We start from the raw sequence: 26,578 nt of genomic DNA on the forward strand, positions 1-26,578 counted from the left end.
AAAGATCATGCACAAATGAACAACTTTTGAATTCTAACCTTATTTAAATTGTGAAAACTAATATGAAGTTTTTAAACATGAAGAGCAAAGTGTGCATAAAAAGCGCACCCAGATACCGGAGGATTAAATAATTTTTGTTTACAGAAACACTTGTTGTTGTTATTTTTTTAACCTTCTGAGACCCAGCAATGCATTTTTTGTGCTCTGTGGTGGACAAGAGTTTCAAAAGAATAGAATAAAAAGAAAAGAAAAGACAAGAAATACAAAGCACATTTCATTAAATAAATAAATAAATAAAGTATTTGAAACAAAATATTGATTCATGCTATTTCCAATCATCAAGGGACTTATTTCACAGATAAAAAGCCAAAACTTTCTTGGTCTCAGGAGGTGAAAAAAAAAGTTCTTTTCAATAGTACACATGAATATCTCTTACATCTAACATCTTTTCTACCAATTCTCTGGCAGGATTTTGTTTTCATAGAGGAACAGAAAAATCACTTACCGTTTTAAAGTTTGCTTGTAACAGTAAAACCTTTTTGCCTCCCTCTCAGAGCTTTCACAGCATTATTAAATTGGGCAAAAACATTTCAAACTAAACACTTGACTTTGGTATTCAGCAGTTTTCATGCCATATCTTCCCGATAAGGCTGCTCCAAGAAGTGATTTTTCTTCTATACAAACTGATACATGTCACACATCATGTATTTCACAAATAAGTACCTTGCATTTGATAAGAACATTTAGGTTTAGGTTTAGTGACCCCATAGAAAAAGAAGTTGAACCTCTGAAGAAAGCTGAAAATAAAGCTGTGAACCTCATGTCTCCTATAAAGAACCAAAATATACCTATACCACTTCAGTTCACTGGCTACGTTCATTCTCAGTTCAAGGCGGTACATTCATAGACAAAAAATGTAACACATTTTTAAGATCCACTCCCTTTTCTTGTGAAAAGGAGAGAATTAATGGAAATCTTCATATCAACAGCCTCCAGAACTTTATATCCAAGTACAGTTAATTCCCCTTATTACCAAATGCCAAAGACGTAGATTTTAACCCATAAAGACCCAAACATCTACTGGTGACCAAAAGCATCTACTGATCTAAAACATTTAATACCTATTGATCCACTATTCTTATCAATGTACAGTAAATACAGCAATTCAGACCAAATGCAGGTTGTCATCTTTTCATGGTCATCAGATATGACCCATTGAAAAGGACATTTTTTCCTCATTTTTTCTGGTTTGATCTAATAACCTTTGAATTTACTCCAAGCTTGTATGAACATTTACATGACTGGTAAATGAAATATAGGAAAATACTTGATTTTCATTAAAAAAAAACACAAAATGAAGAGGCATCTTTCCAAGGGAGAGGAATAGTCTCCTTTCTCCCCTTCCAACCCTTTGCTTTCCTCATGGTTGGTAAGTCCTGTACACTTCATGATAACACAATGTGTCATGTTATCATTTCTCTAATACTTGAACTGAAGGTGTGCATTAGAGATATGAGATAGGAGTCTTACTGCTGTTGTCAGGGAGTGTCATTCAGCCACTTTTGTCATTTTTAATGCAAAAGTCAGATTGTTACATCCACCATGGAGGTTATGTTTTTTTTTTTTTTTTTTTTTTTTACATTTACATAAAAACATTCAGATAAACAGTGATGCTTACATTTAGCCCATAAAGACCCAGTGCTACTTTCATGTCAGTTCCCAAATGATTTATTTCTCTATTTTTAACCTTTCTTAGGTGATTTATCTCCATTTACTGTAATATTATCCTCTTTAGTTTGCATTTTTCAGTGTAATTCCTCTGTTTTCCTATATTTAATTGGCTGATCATGTACATGTTCATTAAAGCTCTGATTAAAGTTGAGGGTAATTATATCAGAAACAGAGAAAAGTGAAGAAAGTGACTTTTTCTGTCAAATATGTCATTAAATGAACATAAACCAAATGTTTCCATCCACTGTCATTTGTCAAACTCTATGGGTTTTACTGGTGAATCAATGATGTAGAACAGGGGTTCCCAAAGTGGGGTGCACATACCCTCAGGCGTACTTGGGAGAAGCCCAGGGGGTACATGAAATTTTTTTGGCAAAATACATTAAATAAATCATCATGTATCGAACAGAGAATAAATAATGAGAATTAATGCTGAAATATAAAACACAATAAATACATTCATATAATAGCTGTATTGTCAGTCATCTTGTTTAAGCTTTGATAACATTTTAAGAACATTTCTATTTTATATTATTCCAAGTGAGTTTGTTTGAGTAATTAAGTATTATTTTTTGTTGATGAAAGGTTCTTTTATTAATTAATGACCGATTTATCTATTTTTGTTATCAGTGAAAAAGGGCACTTTTCAGTTTATATTTTGCACACAAAATTTACTTTAAAAAATTCATTGTTTTTTATATATTGCAATTAAATTTATCTTGTTTGCTTACAACATTTTGAAAATATAAACAGACATCTTTGGCACAGGAATAAATTTAGCCGAATTTTTTTTCAATCACAATTACTGAAGCGAGAGGTGGGGGTACTTGGCTAAAAAGTATATTTCAGGGGGTACTCCACTGTAAAAAGTTTGAGAACCACTGATGTAGAAGATGAAGGTGTTTCCATGTTCACTACAGAGCCTCTGAGTGTCATAACTGGTCATATCTGATGACCATGAAAAGATGACAAACTGCTTTTTACACCAGTTATTTACATGCGTTGATAGGATTAGTGGATCAGCAGGTATTAAACAGTTTATATCAATAGATGGTTCAGGTTAAAGGTGGATGTTTGGGTCTTTATGGGTTAATATAATGCTAACACACAAAGATTTTCTTTTACAATAATGCAATGATCAAGTCTGCTGTCATATTTCTGCCAGGTTGTGTTGTTTTAGTGAATGTAAGCTCATCATAATAAAGACATATCAAACAATACCAACTCTTACAACAGCCATAAACATTCCAAAAGACTCCTTCATGTTCATAACAGGCGTCATTTCTGTTTTCTGTGCAGTCCTTCAGATAAAGGGTTATGATGATTTCTTTAGGTGTAATTTTTATGCATGTTTGCCCTCTTTTGATAAGATGGCAGTTCATTAAAAGAGGGTTAAGTTTGGATTCTGACAGCAGTACTAACACAGCATAGTCTTCTTAACATTTGACAGAAAACCCTTTGTACTCTGCAGTGTCCTCCACCGTTCTGGGCACAGGAATGCTGTTTCAGAGACGTAAACCGAACCCTCTGAAGACCTAAATGAAATCAGCTTCAGTGGTGAGTTGATTTTATACAACAATACAAGGTTTTCATAAAAGTAAACCATCCTGATTCTGCACATTTCAGGTCAGCCTCATAACCTGTAACTCAATAATCAAAATGGTTTGTTTTTCAGAGCTCACTATGATTTCCCTCGGTGTTGATGTAATCAAAAACAGAGTGGACGGTGAAGTCGACTGTGTGTTCTTGTTTTTCACTGAGAATACTGGAGAGGTGTATTGTGGGTGTACGATATGTGTCTGCATTCAGGACTTTACTGTTATGTTACTGATGTAAAAGTATATCTCAGTGTTTGTTGTTTCAGAGTGACATGGGGGGTGTTCCTGTTGAAGGCCCGTTTGGATTGTCTGTTTGGTCACTCTGGCTCACTTCCACTGGTGGAGGATGGTTTCCTTCTCTGAGACCAAAACGACTGTCGACATGAACTCCCACTCATATCATGTCCTCCTCAGTCTACACTCATACTTATTTTAACCCATAAAGACCCAGTCCTACTTGTGTGGCAGTTCCCAAATGAAATTTTCTCTCAATTTCACCTTTCTTACTTTATTATTATGTATGATACTATTATCCTCTGAATTTGGCAGTTTTCCAGTGAAAATCACATATTTTCCTCTATTTAATTCAGTGGTCATGTAAACCTTTATAAAAGCTCATATTAAAGTTGAGGGTTATTATATCAAAAACAAAGAAAACTGGAGAAAAAGGGACTTTTTCAATAAAATATGTCAATATCTGAACATAAAGTCAGTAGTCGCTTTTCCATTGACCCTCAAATTGCGCAAATTTAACTTGCACATAAAAATTTACCTAATGGAAAAACAACAATTTCTCCAAAAGTCTCATTTTTCGATTAAAAGTTTTTGCGCTGGCAAGAGGTGGTTTTTCGGGCATAGTGCAAATGGTATATCATGCAAAACTGCAATGGAAAGACCTTTTTGGGCAACTAGAGTCAGGATAATTTAAAAAAAACTGATGGTGACATACATTACAACAAGCGAAGAAGAAGAAGAAACAGGTCGGTATGTGTAGACACACCAGGAAACCCAATCATTTTTTAATTTAGTACAAGATAGAGGGGTAATATATAATAATAATAATGACTATATCTGTAAATCAACACCATATTTATGTTCACCGCCATGTTTATGGAATGACTTCTTGTGTCACCTTGCGAATAATAAATAAGCAAATCATCGCATTTGTGATTTAATGGAAAAACCGACATTACGCACTTCTGTTTTTTTGACATTTAGTAAATATCAGTAAACTTTTGCACATTTGTCCAATGGAAAAGAGACTAGTGTGTCCATCCACTGTCATTGATCCAACTCCATGGGTTTTACTGGTGAATCAATGTTGTAGAAGATGATGGTGTTTCCATAGTAACTATGGAGCCTCTGAACATCCAAATGGGTCACATCTGATGACAATGAAAAGATGACAAACTGTATTTTACAACAACTATTTATATATATTGATAGGATTAGTGGATCTAAAGTTATTAAACATTTTAGATCAGTAGATAATTTTGGTCGCTAATGGATGTTTGGGTCTTTATGAGTTAATCATGATGATGATGATGTTTTTCTACCCAGAAATTATAAAGAGAAACTCTTAATGAACCTCTTTATGTGAGTGTTTCCAACCTGATTACATCCTGTCATTGACATATGTCTATGCATATAAGATGCCTGACATTAGCCAGGTGTTCAGTGGGAGTTTTTTTTTTTTTTTTTTTGACTGAGACAGATACTGGGAGCTGGGTCACATCCACAGGAGAGGAGCCATTACCTCACCATTACCTCGTAACCATTACACCCACAACAGCTCACACTTAAAGAATGTATGCTTCATTTGATGACACTCTAATGTAACCTCATTCTCACAGTGCATTAACAATGAACTACAGGCTGCAGGTGTAAAATTGTCACTAAACTACTGATGGAGGAAGTGGTTAGGCCGATAACTGCCTCAGACAGGGACGTGCATTCCAAAAACATTTTTGTGGATCAAATCACATCATTGGTTCAACAGCAGCATCAGATTAAATTTACTGGCACAGGTAGACTGGGATATTCAGAGGTACAATGACAGATGAACTCACTGTATCTATTTGTGTCCATGACCACAAGTTTTTCACAATAAAACCAGAGCTGTAGCCATTGTATTGGTATAAGATATGTGTCTGCATTCAGGACTTTAATATGCTTCCTGATGTTATTGATGTAAAAGTATATCTCAGTGTTTGTTGTTTCAGAGTGACATGGTGGATGTCCCTGTTCAAGGCCCGTTTGGATTGACCCGTTTGGCCCGATTAGCCTGTTTACAATGTATGTTTGTTATATGTAGTGTTTTTATATTTTAACCCTGTTCCCTGAAGGGGAGGCAAGGGGTGTTGTTTCTGGTTCGGTTTGTTTGTTAGCACTCCAGCAGCAAAACTATTAGTTGAATTCAGACCAAATTGGGTTTAAAGATTTCCAGTGCCCCAGAATACATCTGATTACATTTTGGGAAAAGTAGGTCATGTTCAATTTTTAATGAATTTTTAAAATCTTTTTTCTTCTCCCATTTACTTATAATGGGCGAAATTTCAAATTTCAATAAAAACATCAATTTTGTTTCAATTTACATAAAACTTGTCACGTATGTAGAGACAGTTGATATGTTGACATCACCACACACATAGACTTGATGACATCAGATGGAGAGATGTCAAAATAAGCTACAATACATACAAGAGGCAGCATTTGTTGTGCCTGGCACCATTTGTTGTATTTCTGATGTATTGCATAGTTTTTGTACAGCATATTTTGACTATATAAGGCTATACCCATGTCCAAAAATAACACAAACACAACATTTCCCTGGACTATCTTTAGTTTGGATTACAGAATTTGTACACCATTGTATTGTTTATGTAACACAATCCTTGTTCAGCGCAGTAAAAAGTAATGCACAACATTCATTTCCATCCATAGTTACATTACTTTTATACCAAATCTTGTATTGGTGATGTCACAGACAGACTGCTGCATAAAATCTACTCCATTACATCTTAGAAACTCTCAACTGGGTTCAGGTCTGGACTCTTTGGTGGCCAATCCATGGGTGAAAATGATGCTTCATGCTCCCTGAACCACTCTGTTACAACCTGAGCCCGATGAATCCTGGTGTTGTCATCTTAGAATATTCCTGGAAAGAAAGAAAAAAATCCACTGATCCAACCTGGTCGTTCAGTATATTCAGGTTCAGGTTTACGGACACATAATGTTGTTGAACTTTGATCTGACCAACTGAACCTAGATCATAACACTGCTCCCACAGGCACTAGGCATTATGGGTAATCACATTTTCTGCCTCTCCTCTCACCTGTGTCCACCGCTCATCAAACCACATGACCTTTTTTCCATTGAAACACAGTCCAGTCTTTATGTTGTCAAGTTTGTTTTTTTGTAATATCAATATATCATAAATCTATTCAAAGTCTAATTGAAATTCTCATATTCTGGTTGGTTGCAGAGGGAAGTGAAGTTTAATGGTGACTCTTCAACCTGTTGTCCAACCAGTAAGGTTAAATTCTGTACTGCAAAATAAATGCCAGCTAGGGTGTAAAATGTTCTTACTCTATAAGAGCCAGGTTTAATGACAGTTTATAAGTGTTCATTTAAATTCAGCATTTTGGAAGACTGCATACATATACAGTGGGCTACTCTGTTTTATTTCTGTACAGTAGTGCCAATAACAACAAAACAAGGGCCTTTGACTTCATTTTTACACATTTATTAATCTGTTACAGGTCTCTATGTGTGTGCTTGCTGTGCTTCTCAGTGAAACAGGAAGCTGTCACTGTCCACCTCACCACTACTGGAACAGCACATTTTCTTCCCTGTTCCCCTGAGACCAACCTGGCAGTCAGCTCATACTTTCATCTTTTCTAGTTCCAGACATACTGTTCTCAGACAGGGTCTGATCACCACACCTTCAGATTCTGATACTGGCATGTACACTTGTCAAACTGTAGAAACAAGTCAAAGAGAGAGTACATTGGAAGACTGTGGTCCAGTACCTTGTCAAGGTTCAAGACACTGAGCATGCTCTCAAAAACATGACAGTGGCTGCAATCACACCAGCTACTTTACTTGACTTGAATCTGTTTTCCATATCTTTAAAAGGAGGTTGGTTAAACTGCAAACATGACAATTTTCAGATGATAAGATAATTATTGCAGATTAAGAATCATAACATGGACATGAAGGGAAGACCTGGTTCAGTGTGACCAGGTGGAGGGGGGGCTGTCAGTGCGTAGGACAGTAGTAGGAACAATGGTATGACTGCTGCAGAAGAGGAGCAGAAAATGGAGACTGGAGAGTGTTATGTCATTCTCCAGTGTTGTGTCAAAAAAGGCTAGAGAGGCTCTGGAAAATAGAAACAACTCAATAGTTAGTGAGATCATACAGTGGTACTGTTCCTCTTATTTTACTGTATGGAACGACTACAGCTGAGCTAAGAGCTATGTAGGCATGTAGACTTGGTATTAGGACATGGCATGTATTCATCAGTCTTTTCTGCATGTATAGCATTTATTATTTTAGTTTTACTCACTCCTCACTTTTCAACTGTGCCCATGATATTTTACTTAAAGTTTTATTATAACATGTATTTTTGAAGCCAACCTGCTTTTCAAGACAGACCTATGTATAAACAATGAGAGTATCTATCTATCTATCTATCTATCTATCTATCTATCTATCTATCTATCTATCTATCTATCTATCTATCTATCTATCTATCTATCTATCTATCTATCTATCTATCTATCTATCTATCTATCTATCTATCTATCTATCTATCTATCTATCTATCTATCTATCTATATGGAAATTAAGTCATACATATAATTGACAGTGGTGTGGTGTATTTCAATATACAAAGGCTATAAACTATAAGGCTGGGCTTCCAGTTTGCTTGGTATGTTAATGATGATGGTTTTCTTTTAAACTGCATAGGTAATTCCATTTATCCAGTATGGATACTGGCGCTGTAACATCTAAAGTGGCTATGAAAAGCTTACAGTCCCTGTGCAATGGTGTATTTAGCATTTTAGGACCTAATGCCAGGACAACTTCACTGTTTGGATTACCTTTAAAGATTGATGAATTTTGAGTAAATATGCACAGTTGTGGAAAAAATTATTAGACCATCAAAAGTCATCAAAAACAATGGTTATGCAATCAAGCACTAACTCCTGTGTGTATCATGTGACTGGAACAGACAGAAAAGAAAACATGGAATGCCTAAAAGCACTGCTTTTGTCAGTACAATGCCATAGCTACTGATGTAAGAACTGAAGTGATTTTGGTTATTATCAAGAAAATATGAAAAATGGATGGATATTGTTATGGCCCCTGGGGTCCTCTTGGGGGTGCTATATTGTATCAACCTTTGTTTTCTAACAGGCACCTGATGGGGGAATCAGGAACACCTGTGGTGCCCAGTAGTTCCCCCCTTAAATAGTCTGCCTGCAGTATTTAATCTGTCTCTGCTTGCTGCCCTCACAGGTCCATGGTTCTTCAGCCCCTGTTTTGATCATGTTGTTTAAGTGTTTTGTTCTGTTCTAAACTTTTCAACACTCACATCAACACCTGTTCACCCGTGCACACCTACACTATTGATTTTACTGATGATTCACTTACATTCTGTAATATACTTTTGTTTGTCTTTTCCCATTTTGGCCTAATTTGGTTTCATTCGATTTAATAAAGTATCTTTGTGTTAAACTTTATTTATGGTGTGTTCCACTTCTTTGTTGTGACCTCCGAGCCAGGTCACAACAATATCAGCTCTGAAATTAAACTCTTATGAGCTATTTTTTTTTTGTTTGTTTTTTGTTATCATTATATTTGTCCAAACAAATGTACCTTTAGTTGTACCAGGCATTAAAATGAACAAGAAACTGAAGAAAACAAGGGTGGTCTAATATTTTTTTCTGTGACTGTATATGTGTGTTTTTGGCTTCAAAAAGATTTGTTTATAACTAGTTTTTTGGGAAGGATGGGTATAACTATACTAAAAGCAATAGATACAGGTGTGTGTGTGTGTGTGTGTGTGTGTGTGTGTGTGTGTGTGTCCTCTCGATGTTACACACATCAGTGCATACTACCATTACCCTTTACATAATAGGATCAAGACCTATAGCCTATTGTGGAGAGAAACCCAATAAATAAACCCTCTGTAAGTGCTTGGTGACAGTGGGGAGGAAGAAAAATCTCATTTAAGAAGAATAAACCTCTGACAGAAACAGACGAAGGTGTGGGTGGTTTTCTGCCTTGACCGGTTGCTGAGTGAAGTGCACAGAGAAAAAAGAAGAGTTTATAGAGAAAATAACAAACAAACAAACAATGGCCAGGTCTGGGGAGCTTATACTGTACATTGGAAAACTATAGATACACAGCACGACAAAACACAAAGACCCAAGAGAACGGACTAATCTGAGACTGTTTAATACTGACTGTACACCCCAACTCATGATGTTATCCTAATGTAATACCACCAAATAAGACATGACCTTTACTATGCTGTTGTTGATAAATAGATCAATACTTCATAATAACTGTTTGGTCAATAAATGCAGTTAATGCTGATTTTTCCATATGTGATATGTGGTATTCTGTGTCATAACACCAGCTATACATTATAATTTCAACCCTCTTATATTTCAGCAGCAGAAAGCCTTGAGTGAATTACCCTCTTTTTCTTTATTTTCTTTTTTTTTTCTTTTTGCATACAGTTACATCTCTGAAAATAATCCTAATGCTACCTTGGAATAACCTGAAGTGAACCTATGATTACAAATAATAAAGCACTGCTGAAGTTGTGCTGAATATAGATCCTGACAGTGACGTTGTTGTACTTCTGAGGATGTGACACATGTAAGACACATTTAACTGTTAATAAATATAAAGAATTAAATAAAGGGGGAAAAAAAAAACAAAACATCTTTTACTTCTGTTTTCAATAAAGTGAACTTAATAGGAACCCATTACATGGTGTGAACCTAAGCAGACAACAGAGCTCTCTAGTGGTAAAATTATGCAATTTCATCTCCAAAGTTTCAACATTGCAGAACACTGTAAACTAGAAATGTAAACTCTGAATAAATGAATAAAACAAGTATGAAAAAAAATCAGATGATAAATATATGAGTGAAAACAATGAATAAATGAATGAAGAAGCAGAAATATAATCAGTGTGATGTGAGACTGTACCTTTGGGAGATGATCAAATATTAAACTATAAAATACTTTCATTATCAGTCAGAACATCATTTCTCCAACACTTTTTCCATTATGCTACAGTTGTTCATTACCTAGTTCAGTGTCATCGTGTTAGTAGCTGTTCAATATTTCAATATGCATTACAATCTGATGTTTTTTGTCATTTAATTGTGGAAGTTTTTCTTAAACATTTTGTGGTTAAAATTCTCCAAACTTTATGCATATCAGAAACCATATTTAAATCCTCGTTAAACACCTCATGGAAATGTATCCGAGTTTTTACCTGTTAAAAAAACAACTGAGGTCAATGGACTGAAAGTGAAAATCTGAAAGGGTGTCTTTAGTTTATATATACACTGTTATACTGTACACTACACAAATATAACAGGAAGAAAAGGATTAATATAAGAGTGTAAGAAAGAAGAATTTTATGAAATTATAAGGACTAATGATGTTCATTTTGTCTTCTGTTAATCTAATTATACTTTTCTTTTTTTTTCTTTTGTTCAGACAAGGTATAGTTTTTAGATGTTACCTGCTTGACAGTTTTGACCGTGACTCCAGTCTTCATCAGAAGTGTCATCCAACTGACCAAAACAAAAAGAAACAAAACAAAAGATAAAAAGTATAATTATATAAACAGGATTTTTATTTAAAGGGGTCATATTTTGCTAAACCCTCTTTTATTAGTCTTTGGTTCATTTATTTGTGTATTTGGACCCTAATAGTTCATAAAGTTTGAATTTGAACCCTCCAGGTGCTGCAAAGCTATCTTTATATTCATTTGGGCAAAAATCGAGTGGATTTCTACAACTTGTTTTAATTCCTCCTAAATTTATTGCGTCTATAATGAGTTATGTCACGACATTTGCACATAGAAGTTCAAGACTTCCAACGAACATTTCTCTGAGTACGCCATAATTGTTTGTCAGCAGCAGCGGTTGTAGTCCATACTGAAAATATGTCCAAACTTTGAGCTGATTACCTAGCAGCACAGCCAATAACCTGGAGGGGGTGGGGCGTGAAGGGTCCCATTTGCATTAAAGGGCCAGCGCTCAAAACGAGCTTTCTGGTGTCATTACTCAGAAATAGGGTTGAAAATGGACCTGTGGAGTTGAATTAATGAAGAATTCAGACTCAAGCATAGCATTTACAGTTTATGTAAACCACAGGGAAATGGTTTAAAATTCATAATTCCATTTATAAAAGCAAAACATATATGGAAGACTCTGCTCATGTTCATGTTCACCATGCTGACCAATAGAAAAAAGTTCTGCCATGACATCACCAGAGATGATCCAGTGAGAGATAAGGAGCAGAGGGAAAAACAAGTTAGGAGTTGGCTCTTTTGATTCACTATAAGGAACCGGCTGGTGAAGGGTGACAGCAGTACTCAGCAGAAGGAAGCATCTCCTCCTTAAACATCACATCTCCTCTACGACAAAGTGAGTGCAGCTTTTACTCAAACACATTTTAACAACTGTTTATCAATGTTGACACAACGTTTCCACTGGTAAGGTTTAGCTGTGGCGCCACACCATACATTTCATACAAAAAAATCATCACTGTCACATTAGACTTACTATACATATGTATAATATAATAGGCCAGGACAAATGTCTGCAAATGTTTGCGAAGCTTCAGGAGGTAGAGAAAAGGTCATCAGCATTAAGTTTCACTTTCACTCCCGTGCCCCACCTCCCTCCCCCAGCCAAACTGCGCTTTCAGGAAATGATTTTAGAAGTATTCAAAGTTTAAGAAATGAGCTCGATGTTGATTATTTCATGGACTTTGCCTTTAAATTATTAATAAGTTTGATAGTAAATTTTCTTGAAATGCATCAGACTCATAGTATTCATCAATCTGAACAATAATCCATTGAAATTATTGTGTGACCTCTTAAGGAAATGATTTTATAAGGGTTCAAAGTCTCCATTATCAAGTGCTATTTTTTTCCCTGAACTATAATGTCTAGGATAGACGCGCATAGATTTTTAAAGTGTGGCCCACTTGACTGCAGCCTTCATGTGGTGATGTCAAACATATGGCCTGTGGATAAAAACCTGCCTGTCAAGGGGTCCAATCCGACCCATGGGATGAATTTATGAATTGTCAAAATTTCACTGAAGATATGAACAAACAAAGGCATCCGACTAATTTTAGTTCAGGTTCATACACACCAATATGATCTAAAGTGAGTCAAACCAGTAAAATACTATCATAATAGCCCATAAATAATGATCACTAAACATTTTTCTCTTTGTTTTTAGTGTAAAAAAAGCGAAATTATATGAAAATGTTTACATTTACAAACTAGAAAAGCAAAAAGACAGACAAACCAACGCCATCAAAAATATAACCTCCTTGGTGGAGGTAACTAGAAGCACTCAGAGAGCGCAGACCTCCGCCAAGGCAGATCAGTGGCCCCCACCCCCCCCCCGCCCCCGATCATCACCTAAATTTAATCATTTGTTCCTTGTGCCAGTATCAACATTTCCTGAAATTTTCATCTAAATCCGTCCATAACTTTTTGAGTTATCTTGCACACAGACAGACAGACAAACCAACACTGGCAAAAATATAACCTCCTTGGCGGAGGTAACTATCCTTTGACTATAAATGTAAATAACCTGAAATTTCTTAAGAGAAGTGTAATTTTAACAATATTCTGCTGGTTATTAAATGTTTTGAGTATTTGTAGACTCACTGTGATCTGTAAATTGTAATGTGCATGTTTAACCCATAAAGACCCAAACATCCACCTTTAACCTAAACCATCTTCTGATTGAACTGATTAATACCTATTGATCCACGAATCCTATCAATAAATGTAAATAATTGGAGTAAAATACAGTTTGTCATCTTTTCATGGTCATTTCATCATTTATCATTTTATGGATGCCTCACAAAATATGTGTGAGGAGTTTTTAAAATTCTTTTTTAATAAAATTAAAGACATAAGGCAATGAATCACACCCCCAGAGCATGTTCTAGATGAAGGTAGGGAAATTTTTAGCCATTTTAAAAATTTTGAACCGATCTCACTGACGTTTTTAACTGAAATAATTTTACACATGAAATCAGCTACGTGCAGCCTTGATCCCATTCCCACTAAATTTCTTAAAGAGGTTTTAGGCACAGTTGGACCCAGTATTTTATCAATTATTAATAAGTCCTTAATTCAAGGCAGCGTCCCCTCTTCTTTTAAACATGCTGTGGTCCAACCCCTTTTAAAGAAACCGAACCTGGATCCTTCTGTTCTCAATAATTTTAGACCCATTTCTAAACTTCCGTTTTTATCCAAAGTTTTAGAGAAAGTGGTTTCAATCCAGCTTTTATCTTTTATGTCCCATAACAACCTCTTTGAGAAATTTCAGTCCGGTTTTAGACCTTTACATAGCACAGAAACTGCCCTCCTCAAGGTCACCAATGATCTTCTTTTAGCAGCTGATAGAGGAGAGAGCGCTATTTTAATTCTTTTAGATCTCAGTGCCGCCTTTGACACTGTAGATCATGATATTTTAACTGAACGTCTTAGAACCTGGGTCGGCATCAGAGACACTGCTCTTAGCTGGTTTTATTCTTATCTTTTAGATAGAACCTTTGCGGTCACCATAGGCAACCACACATCTTCCAAAACCCAGATTGCCTGTGGTGTACCGCAGGGTTCAGTTTTAGGTCCGATTTTATTTTCTATTTATATGCTCCCACTTGGTGAGATTTTTAAGCGTCATAACGTTTCCTTTCATTGCTACGTGGACGACACACAGATATACCTGCCCCTGAGACCGGATGACCCGAGAAGCCTAGCTGCTGTGTCTGACTGCCTTAATGATGTAAACCGTTGGATGGCCCAGAACTTCCTGCAATTAAACAACTCTAAATCAGAAGTCATATTGTTGATCAGAATCATATTGTTGACATATCGGTTCACCAAACTCCACCACTGCCGTAAAAAACTGCCTCGGTCCCCTCTCCTCAAATATTATACCAACTGCCAGAAATCTTGGAGTAATATTTGACTCAGACCTCACATTCCAAACCCCATCAATAAAGTTATCCAATCATGTTTCTTACATCTGCGAACCATTTCAAAAATCAAACCAATAGTCCCTCACTCAGATCTGGAAACAGTTATACATTCATTCATATTCACAAGACTCGATTACTGTAACTCACTTCTGTCCGGCATCAATCAAAAATCACTGTCCCGCCTCCAATTGGTCCAGAACACAGCAGCTAGGCTTCTCACTGGTTTTAACAGGCAACATCCCATAACCCCTATCCTGGCATCCCTCCATTGGCTCCCTGTGTGTTTTAGAATTGATTTTAAGATTTTACTGATTACTTTTAAAGCCCGAATGGGTCTGGCCCCAAGCTATATAGATGACATGTTAGCTACCTACGAGCCAGCACCTAGCCTTAGATCCTCGGGCAGAGGGCTCCTGGCTGTTCCAAAGTCGAGGCTTAAATCTAAGGGTGACCGGGCCTTTTCCATCAGGGCCCCTCGACTTTGGAACGGCCTGCCCAAGGAGATAAGGCTTGCGGAATCAGTGGCATCTTTTAAGTAACTCCTTAAAACACACTTTTATAGACTTGCTTTTATGTGATGTTTGTCCCTTTTAACTTTAAACTTTAATTTTTTTTTTTTAAATTTGAATCTTATCCTGTTTGATTGTTGGTTTATATTCTCATACATGATGTTTTATCTCACGCCTCTACTTTTGCATTGATTTAACAGCATCATGTTACATTACCTCTATGGAATCACAGGAGTGCCAAAATTAAAAGGAAATAAATGTGGAAATAAAAAGAGAATCAATAGAAGAAATTTGGAAATAAAGAGAGAATCAATAAAAGAAATGTGGAAATAAAAAGAGAATCAATAAAAGAGAATCAAAAGAAATGTGGAAATAAAAAGAGAATCAATAAAAGAGAATAAAAAGAAATGTGGAAATAAAAAGAGAATCAATAAAAGAAATTTGGAAATAAAAAGAGAATCAATAAAAGAAATTTGGAAATAAAAAGAGAATCAATAAAAGAAATGTGGAAATAAAAAAGAAAATCAATAAAAGAGAATTAAAAGAAATGTGGAAATAAAAAGAGAATCAATAAAAGAAATTTGGAAATAAAAAGAGAATCAATAAAAGAAATTTGGAAATAAAAAGAGAATCAATAAAAGAAATGTGGAAATAAAAAGAGAATCAATAAAAGAATCAATAATAAAAAATATACAAATGCAGTCATATCATTGCTTTTACTTATTCCATTTTGACATTGTCTTTTCCATTTGCGTTTTGTCATTGCTTTTACCTGATGGCTCAAGCTGTCAATCAAATGGCTGTGGGTGGGTCTTTCTGTCCAGGATAACTAGTCGATACCTGATCAGACGATTCCGGCTTGACAGTGGCTATGCAGTAGCTATGTTTATGTGTTAGCTCTCAGCACAGGAGACCGGAAGTAGTGTCACAGACAGGACGTAGACGCGCATACACATTTATCTGAAGTAAAAAGAGGGAAAGTTAAATATGGTTGACGTGGACGAATTGAGAAGAGGCGTTCAACGAGAATTATTAGCAATTGCTTGGTATGTGGAGGAAAATTTTCCAACGGACTATATTTTAAGGTTGGTGGAAGATGTAATGGAAAGTCTTGGAGAAATATCTGTACTGACGAATGCAGACATGGTTCTAGTTGACACATGTGTATGCGCGTCTACGTCCTGTCTGTGACGCTACTACCGGTCTCCTGTGCTGAGAGCTAACACATAAACATAGCTACTGCATAGCCACTGTCAAGCCGGAATCGTCTGATCAGGTATCGACTAGTTATCCTAGTTATCCTGGACAGAAAGACCCACCCACAGCCATTTGATTGACAGCTTGAGCCATCAGGTAAAAGCAATGACAATAAGCAAATGGAAAAGACAATGTCAAAACGCAAATGGTAAAGACAATGTCAAAATGGAATAAGCAAAAGCAATGATATGACTGCATTTGTATATTTTTTATTATTGATTCTTGTATTGATTCTCATCTTATTTCCAAGTTTCTTTTATTGATTCTATTTTTATTTCCAAATTTATTTTATTGATTCTCCTTTTATTTCCAAATTTCTTTTATTGATTCTCTTTTTATTTCCACATTTCTTTTATTGATTCTCTTTTTATTTCCAAATTTATTTTATTGATTCTCTTTTTATTTCCACATTTCTTTTATTGATTCTCTTTTATTGATTCTCTTTTTATTTCCAAATTTCTTTTATTGATTCTCTTTTTATTTCCACATTTCTTTTATTGATTCTCTTTTTATTTCCACATTTATTTCCTTTTAATTTTGGCACTCCTGTGATTCCATATACCCCTCCCCTCCTTATTCCGATTCATTTAATCTATTCAAAGTGTCTTGTTTCTGCATTGTTGTACACATCTCTCCTATTATGTTGCTTCTATTTTAGTGTTTTTACTTACATTTTGTATCCTGCTGTTGTGCCCTTTACTTGTTTGTCAAAGCACTTTGTAAACTTTGTTTTAAAAGGTGCTATATAAATAAAGCTATTATTATTATTATTATTAGATATGACCCATTTGGATGTGCCTCCATAGTTACCATGGAAACACCATCGTCTTCTACAGCATTGATTCACCAGTAAAACCCATGGAGTTGGATCAATAACAGTGGATGGAGACATGTGGTTTATGTTCAGTTAATAAAATCTTTGCTGAAAAAGTAACTTTTTCTTCAGTTTTCTATGTTTTTGTTATAATAACCCTCAACTTTAATCTGAGCTTTAATGAACCTCTACATGAGCAGTGAATTAAATATAGGAAAATACCTGATTTTCACTGAAAAAAGACAGAACACAGAGGATAAAATTACAATAAATGGTGATAATTCACAAAACAAACGTTAAATATAGAGAAACATTCATTTAGGAACTGACACAAAATTAACACTGGGTCTTTATGGGTTAAATAATAAACTAAGGTATAATATTGTTAAAATTGCACTTATTTTTCTTTAGAAATGTACAAACTAAAAGACCAGAGTCCATGGTATTGGTGTTTGATCTTCTAACATGTTTCTGATGTGACCTTCTGGCTCATGTCTTTCAGCTTCCTGTTGACGTTTGTTGTATGATGGCGGCGGCTGACGAGGTGTTGGAACAAATGTACTCATGGATCGAGCAGAAGGAGCTTAGTGCCAAGAAGCTGCAGAAACTAGCCAACGAGCTGGAGGCTCTGAGAGATACGTGCAATAAGTTTGAGGTGGCGGGCAGCACAACGGCGGTGGTGGGATGTGTGTCCGTGATGGCAGCAGGTGTGGCCACACTTTTTACAGGTGGTCTTGCCGCTCCGGCTCTGGCTGTTGCAGGAAGTGTATGTTCTGGTGTTGGCACCACCATAAGTGTGGGGACCAAGATCATCGAACACTTCTCATCCTCCAGCACCTTGAAAGAAGCAACAGAAATAGAAGAGGACTGTAACTGTAAGGCAGAAAAACTCCAGCAGCTGTTTGAGGAGCTGAAGGCCCAGAGTACATTCACAGATCCAGACCAAAACGACCAGTACGTCTTAAAGGAACTGTTGGTATCCATGGCCAGAAGAAGTGGACTGACCGACATCAACCCCTCCTTTTTATTTGACGACCACAGCTTTAACTTTGGTGGACAACACACATCCATGAAGGCCAGCTCAGTGTTGGAGATGTCCGCCATCACTGGATTCGTGTGTGTTCTGAGCTATTTCTCCTTTGTACCCAGTGGTAAAAAACTAAACCTGTTACTGGCCACAGGCTCCAAGAAGCTCATCCAGAAGTTATCGACCATCGGATTGAAAACAGCCGTAAAAGGAGGTGCAATGGTGAGATGAAACACAGGCCCAACACCTTATAGAATCTAAACCAGGGGTGGTAAACTAATGTCCAAACCAGCTGCTAAAAGGTCCGATCCTGCCCATGGGATGAATTTATGAAATGAAAAAATTACACTGAAGATATTAAAAATTAATGGTGTTAAAATCATTTTAGTTCAGGTTCCACATTCAGACCAACATGATCTAAAATGGAGCAGACCACTCCAAACTTTCTTTCTTCTTTCACAAGGATACTCATGTTTTTATTTATTTATTTTTAATGATTTTATAGTATTTTTTATGAGTATGCTCTTTTCCTTTCATGCACCTTAACAGGGATGTAATTTTCTGATAAAGACAGTCATTCATTCATTCACTGAGAAAAATGTAAATGTCCCAAACAACCTGTCTTAAGAAAAATAAATGTAACTTTAACAATGTTCTACCTGTCACTAAATGTTTTAGATCCACTGTAATCTGTAAGTTGTATTGCACATGTGTAAATGATAAACTGAGGCATAATTTTGTTAGAACTGCACTCATTTTTCTTAAGAAATTTCAGGTTATTCACATTTTATTTGTGGAGGGATAATTCATAAATGTAAACATTTTCTTCTTCTTTTTTTTTTTTTTTTTTTTACAGGTTATTTATAGGTTATTGTGTTATTACTTTACAGGTCTAGTTGAGATCATATTGGTCTGCAACCTGAACTAAAATGACTTTGACAGCTCTGGTCCAAAGGAACTTCTGTACTCCAATAGAAGTACTGATACTTGGGTGCACACATAGTGATAAAAGTAAAGCTACTGATTGAACTTATTTTTCAGGCTCTGAAATGTCCTCAAGGTATAAAAGTCTAAACTTCAGCTGACACCATGTTTCTAAAATCTAAAAAAAAAACCCTGATATCTTGGTGACATCAGTTCATCCCCAAAATGCATTCTAAAAAACCGCAAATCTGAGGAATCTCCTACATGGAAATTTTGTTTTATTAAATTGTGATTAATTTCTTTATCTTTGTTCATTTTTATTTGAATATTTTGTTCATTTTGGACCATTTTATTTCTACTTTTTTTTTCAATTTGTGTACTATTTTCTTAATATTTGTTCATTTTGTTGATTATTTTGTATATTTTTGTCCATTTTGTTTCTTAATTTTGCCCCCATTTTGTTGACTATTTTCTTCATATTATGTATGTATACACCCAACAACACCTGCAGTTGTGGAGATGTTCTGACCCGGTCATCACCATTACAATACGTCCCAAAGTCACTTGGTGTCAAATATATCCAACCCAGTGAAAGTTTCCATTGCAATGAGATAATTAATAATCTTAACACTTGACTGGTCAGTGGACATGATGATCAGATTATCTGTATGAATAAAAACAAGTAGAAATCTGTTGTGTTCATACAACATCCTCTAACAGTTAATAATGGATGTTATATAGATGTGTGTGTCTTCATTAACAGATTGTGGGCGGAGCTCTTGGACTGATATTTTCACTTCCTGAAGCGATCAAATCCTGGGAAAAGTTCACAACAGGAAACCATGTGACCGAAGCCAGTGAATCTCTGAGGAAAACCGCAGAGTCATTACTGAACGCAACTCAAGCAATGAAGCATCAGCTGAATAAAATCAAGTAAAGTATTGAATAAATGATTATCTGGGAAGAGAAAAACCTGTGGCAAAAGTTTGGTTAATCAGACAAAATAAAAACTAGAAGTTGAAGATGACAAGTACTGATAATAAAACTAAGACTAAATGTTTTGTCAGTTTGATATTGAGACTGTTTACATGACCATAAAAGTCCAATAACTGTTAGTAATACTATGATTATAATAATCAGATTTGATGCATTTACATGCACTTCAGAAATACAATAATCGATAAACCCTTTTTAAACCATCTCTTAATTTGGTTTCTACTGTACTTATTTGAGTTTAACTGTGTTGAAGTCTCTTTTAACCATCCTTTAGTTGGGTTTAGCAACTTTTAGTTTTGCCTTATTATCTTTTAGTTTATTTTTACTGGCTTTACCAACTTTTAGTCTGTTTAAATCAATTCTGAACTTTAGTCATGACTTAAGTCATGTTTAACCATCTTTTTTCTGGTTTCTGGTTTATTTCATGGTTTGTCGGGTTTAACCATCAAATAGCTTGTTTTTGCCACCTTTTAAATCATCTCTGAACTTGGCTTTATTATACTTTGGTGTAGTCCTGTCAAGTTTAGTCTGCGTGTAAAAGAGCTCACAGTTGTGATTCCAGCTTGTGTTGTACGAATGATTTTGTTATTTTCATGGTTATTTTTTCAATCTCAGTATGAATTTTGGCATGTATTTGTTATTTGTCAATGTTTGATGATGACTAAATGAGGCTTTAGTGCTTTTCCTAACTGGCTAGTGTTGATAAATGGTATCATTTTTGTCTTATCAATATTTCACTTGTGAATATTTGATTCAGCTTTTTATTAGGGACCGAGCCCACGGGGACAGGCCCTCTCACTTACTCACAAACACGGGCAAAGGCCCTATTGTATTTCGTTCGTTTTTTATTATTATACCAAGATGCAATAAACTGGAATTTGACCCCCTTAACATGCTCAAAAACTCACCAAATTTGGCACGCATGTCAGATCCGGCAAAAAATTTGATAAAAGTGAAAAATTAACTCCGTAGGTGCCAAAATGTGCTCTCTAGCACCCCCTAGATACACAAAAACGGCCCTAGCAACCAGTAGGAATGTCGTAGAAACATGAAACAAGCAACACAATTTTTTGTCTCATCGAGCCCGACAAATTATACACTGATACCCATGAGCTAACTCCAACAGGAAGTTCGCAATTTGCCTTTCAAAATAAAATGCTCACATACACTACCAGTCAAAAGTTTGGACTCACCTGGTTTTTCTTTATTTTCATGACTATTTACATTGTAGATTGTCACTGAAGGCATCAAAACTATGACTGGCCACATATGGAATTATGTAGTTTAAAAAAGTGTGACATAACTCAAAGCATGTTTTATATTTTAGATGCTTTAAAATAGACACATTTTGCATTTATTACTGATTTGTACATTCTTGGCATTCTCTCAATGAGCTTCATGAGGTAGTCACCTGAAATGTTTTCCAAAAGTCTTGAAGGAGTTCCCAGTGATACTGAGTATTTGTTGGGCATCTGCGGTCCATCTCTTGCCATGTATTATTAGAAGGTGAGTCCAAACTTTTGACTGGTAGTGTACAAACTTCCAGTAGGAATGTCATAGATACATGAAACCAATGCCAAAAGTTTTGGCGCATTGAGCCTGAGATACGATGTACTGTTATGGATTAATCCCAATGTATTTGAGAAGTGGTGTCTCACTGAATTGAACTATTAAGTGAATTTAATTGGCTCACATGTCTCATCCATAAGAGCCATGTGAGATGGACATGCACATGCACACAGGGAACAAAATGCTGACAGCTGATTGGCTGAAATCTTCCTGCTTCAGAGTGGAGAAGCTTTTGTTTTGCTAGAAAATCTAGAAAAAACTCTTCATAACTCTAACATTTCTAGGATTTCAGTAACAAATTATACATCAAAATGTAGGAAAAACTATTTTCTTTCAAAGACTGTTTCTATTTTACTCTTAACCTGTTTAGTTTTTGGTCTACGGCCCTCCAAGCACAAAGACAGACAATTTTTCTCTCATTTACTCTGATGTTAAATTTCTCTCACTAACATGTTTGACTAACTTCACATTCGTACAATCACTTATTCAGTTCTAACTTTTTTTCCAACATATTATATATCAATACTTTTACACAACTTTCCACAAGCCTGACGTTCAAAAATTTTTGAGATAGGAGGTACGGTTATGGATTGACGTCAGTTTGTTTGACAGGGGGTTTTGTAGTTAATTTAACATGGACACCCATGTCTCCTCCACAGGTCGTTAGTGGTGATCAGGAGCATCTGCCATGTTTCTGCTCCCCTAGCAACCCTGTAGAGTCCATAGCAACCGTGTGTGTGTGTGTGTGTGTGTGTGTGTGAGAGAGAGACTACTACTACTACTACATCTACTACTACTACTACTGCTACTGCCAGTACTACTACTACTATTACTGATCCAACTTGCATAATATAAAAAACTGATTATAACTGATTCTCTCGCTCTCCCTGTCTCTCTCTCTCTCTCACACACACACACACACACACACACACACACACACACACAAACACAGTAAGATTTTTCAAAATAAAAGCCTTATTATAAATGTGAAAAAAACATAAAACTGCCAAAAAAAAACAACAAAAAAAACAAGACTGGGTGGAGGGAGGCGTGACCGGTAACAGGTGGAGGCGTGGGAGGCAGAACCCGGCCAGAGTGCGAGGTCCCACCCAATGCTGCTTGCAGCTTTAATTTAAATGTACATTTTCTGTTCTATTTTTTGTCCTAGGTTGTAGTTTTACTATAGTAATTTGTTTTAGTAACTAAAACAACTGCAAAATTAATTGAGAGATTGTGAGATTCAGAAGAATGTTCATTAGATACATTTTTCTGCTATTTTTGTTATTGATCTTTCAGTTTATTTCCAGTTAGTTTTATGAGTTTAGACATTTTTCAGGTTTTCTGAGTAAATTCTTGATTTATAGACTGACACACATAGACTGATTTACAGCCTGATCCTTTATCAGCTAAACCTGCCTCTTCTTTCCTTTTACACAGAAAACCTTTTGACAGGTTGAGAAAAGTGAAGCTGTGCGTTGAAAACCCCCAGAGGGACTCCACCAAGAAAATGATGCTGATCGACTTTGCGATCAATCGTTGCTACGATGAAGAAGTCAAACAATGGCTGAGAGAAAACTGTAAGTCTGAGACATTCTTCATTTTTGTGGACATTTTCAATCTGGTGGAAAAAGAGATGAAGAAATATGATGAAGAGGAGAAGAAAAAGAAGAAGACACCTGAGGGTGAAATCGACATCGTGTTCGTGGCCCATGGATCCATCACTGAAGCTCTGATCCCATCCAGGTGCCTCCTTCCATCTCACAGCATTAAAGATGTTCTCCTGTATTCTCCATGGAACTGCGCCATCGACAGTGACGCAGCATATGGTATCGCATCAGGAAGAATTCTGCCTCAGCACCGTGAGTTCTACCACCGGCACGAAACACGTTCAATACCTGATTCCTGCCTCCAACCGACCAGACTGTCCAATGACTGGAATAGGATGGCGAATGCCAGAGGTGGATTGATACCAAACATCATGGTCAGCCCTGTTGGAAAACCCCCTGACGGTGCCTGGGAGCATTTCATGCAACTCAGAGGTGAATACGGCATTCCAAACAGGAGGCGGGTGGTCATCCCATTCATGCTGCCTGGAAATGTGCATGTCAGGGTGCCCTTCTTCGTGTTCACCTTGGCTCTGTCCCTCGTCCTCTTCTTCACCAAACTCAAGGCCACTGTCCATCTCTCAGCTTGTCTCAGTAAAAGATCACAGGACACTGAGCTCGATGTAAACTCTCTGATCAATCAGTATTCGTACACGACTGACAAAACATTCATGTCATGTTCACCAGACGTGTTTCCCATAGAAGACCAAAGAATATACCGACTTCTGAGAGTGGTATTCGATTAGAGATGGGGTCACTCTGAGGGGGTTTACTCCATAAACTGTCCAAATTACTGCAAAAAATATAAATGAACAGAAAATACAAAGCAACTACATATTGTAGGAAATTGTAATCAGAACTGAACTTAACTGGAAGTCGACACAAATACAGACCCAGACAATAATTTCTTCAACAAGCTGACAAATCACTGCAAGTATTAAACAGATGATAAATTTAGCCGGAAAATGAAAGTAGAAAACAGTATAACAGTGGTTCACTTCACTAGTAGAAGTTTGAAAACATTCGAACTATTCAAGAATATGTAAGACAGTTTAATGAACCTTTCAGTATCATTGTAATATCAGAAACCTGGATAACCCCTGGAAAGAGTGGAGATTTTGAATGAGGTGGATATGAATTCCTTCATTCAGACAGAATAAATATAAAAGGTGACGGGTGGCGCTGTTCATTAAAACCCTTTCACGACGATTGTTGCTCCGGCGCTACAGTTTGCACTTTACAGCATTCAGATTATTGTAACTCTCTGAACCGTTTGCGATATCCACAAAATTCAAATGAAAAGCTGAGATTCTGAGCTTTCCAACGTTATATAACAGTTTACGGTAGAGGCCTAAAATAGCCTGTGGGGGAGGGGTGGAAGTGAACTGAGCAGTAGTGATGTTCGATACCATGGATTTCCTTTCTGATCTGATACCGAGTAAAATTCAGGCTGGTATCAGCTAGGGCTGCACGATATTGGGGGAAAAAAACTGGCGTGATTTTTTTTTTTTAACCTGGCGATATATATTGCGATATGAAAAACTACTCAGGAGGATATAACAGCTGTGTGGTGCCGATGTAAATGGTTAAACAAATTTGTTGTCACCTCTTGTTGTGGCAACAGGTGCAAGGCATTATCAACACAGAACACATGTTTCAATATCATCGTCCTTGTAGCCAAAATAATACCAGATAACTGACATTGCTTTTCTTTTTGGCAACAAGTCTTCCTTTTCAGTGATTTTTTTCTTGTCCGTTGCTCATTTTTCTATGTTGTCACCACCGACTCACTCCATGTGCAGGGGCGTGGTCTGCTTCAGCAAACTGATTAAGAACGATTGTGATTGGTGGATCGCTGCACGTAGTGTGTGTCAGGTACCCTTGAAATTAGATGAAAACACATTGAGGTCATTTGCCTCCTACATTACAGCACCTGTGGTGTGACTATTGTACACACGTACATCGTGATGACGATGGTCAAAGAATATATTGTGCCGCACTAGTTGTGGGTGTGAAATTATAGAATAGACCCGATGATGAATTTAAGTTATTCACTCCTTTCACAAAGTTGTTTAAGTGCCTTAAGTTTAAAGCTGTAGGAGACTTTTGTCACCAATTTTTCATCAAATCTGTAAAACCTCAGTCATAGCCTAAGCATCATGAATCTGCAAATCTTTCTGTGATTACTCACCTGAATCTCTTCCCTCATGATGAACAATTTCGAAATGTCATCCACCGTAAACAAACTCATGTGTTTACAAACAGAGCTGGGAGGTAACTCGGGCATCTTCGGAATTTTGTCACGACGTGCATTGTGGGAATATGATATTATATGGATGGTACAAACATGATGCGGAAACAGCTGAAATGCGGAAACGGCTGGAGGAATATGCAGAGAGGGAAGGGAGCTCCTGCTGTTTCCGTGTCGTGTCTGTAGCAGCTGCTGCTGACAGGTGGCTGCGCAAACCTCCATTTCCCACAATGCACATCGCGACAAAATTCCGAAGATGCCCGAGTTACCTCCCAGCTCTGTTTGTAAACACATGGTTTGTTTATGGTGGTTGACACTTCAAAATTGTTCACCATGATGCAAGAAATTCAGGTGAGTAATCACAGAAAGACTTACAGATTCATGATACTTAGGCTATGACTGAGGTTTTACAGATTTGATGAAAAATTGGTGACGAAAGTCTCCCACACCTTTAAAATCATTTAGGAATACTGAATTGAGATGGTAGATATGTTTTTGTTGTTGTTGATTTTATTTTATGGTGTGAAGGCTTGATACTGTACACATTTAATTTCATGTTAGCAGTGTATCATGTGAAAAGGATAGGCAAAAAAATAAGCTTTTGCTTCTAACCTATTCTTGTTTTGGTTTTTATGTTTATTATAATTATTGTACTAAGTGCAATGATTAATGTACAAACCATAAATAAATAAATTCATTCATTCATTCAAATAATAGTGCTCGTGCTGTTTTGGACTGTTCTGCTAGTGTATTTTGCCATGTTTTTGTGGAGTATAGCCATTTTGTTCCTGCCTTTTTACCTCCACCAAGGAGGTTATGTTTTCATCGGGGTTTGTGTTTGTCTGTTTGTTTGTCTGTCTGTTAGCAAGATAACTCAAAAAGTTATGGATGGATATTCATGAAATATTCAGGAAATGTTGATACTGGCACAAGGAACAAATGATTAAATTTTGGTGGTGATGGGGGGGGCACTGATCTGCCTTGGCGGAGGTGTGCGCTCTCTCTGTGCTTTTCTAGTTTTCCATTG

At 36.4% G+C, this 26,578-nt stretch overlaps 1 protein-coding gene across 1 annotated transcript; it reads left to right on the plus strand.

Annotated features, from left to right (window-relative positions):
* The first annotated feature begins 17,712 nt into the window (after positions 1-17,712).
* On the plus strand, positions 17,713-24,761 carry LOC115414315 (uncharacterized). The gene is made up of 3 exons (XM_030127616.1): positions 17,713-18,429; positions 19,895-20,064; positions 23,134-24,761. The coding sequence occupies exons 1-3, from the start codon at positions 17,737-17,739 to the stop codon at positions 24,044-24,046; spliced, it is 1,776 nt and encodes a 591-aa protein (XP_029983476.1). The 5' UTR covers positions 17,713-17,736; the 3' UTR covers positions 24,047-24,761.
* Positions 24,762-26,578: the final 1,817 nt, after the last annotated feature.

This window comes from Sphaeramia orbicularis, chromosome 22 (genome assembly GCF_902148855.1).
Source record: "Sphaeramia orbicularis chromosome 22, fSphaOr1.1, whole genome shotgun sequence".
In the NCBI taxonomy this organism is placed as follows: domain Eukaryota; kingdom Metazoa; phylum Chordata; class Actinopteri; order Kurtiformes; family Apogonidae; genus Sphaeramia; species Sphaeramia orbicularis.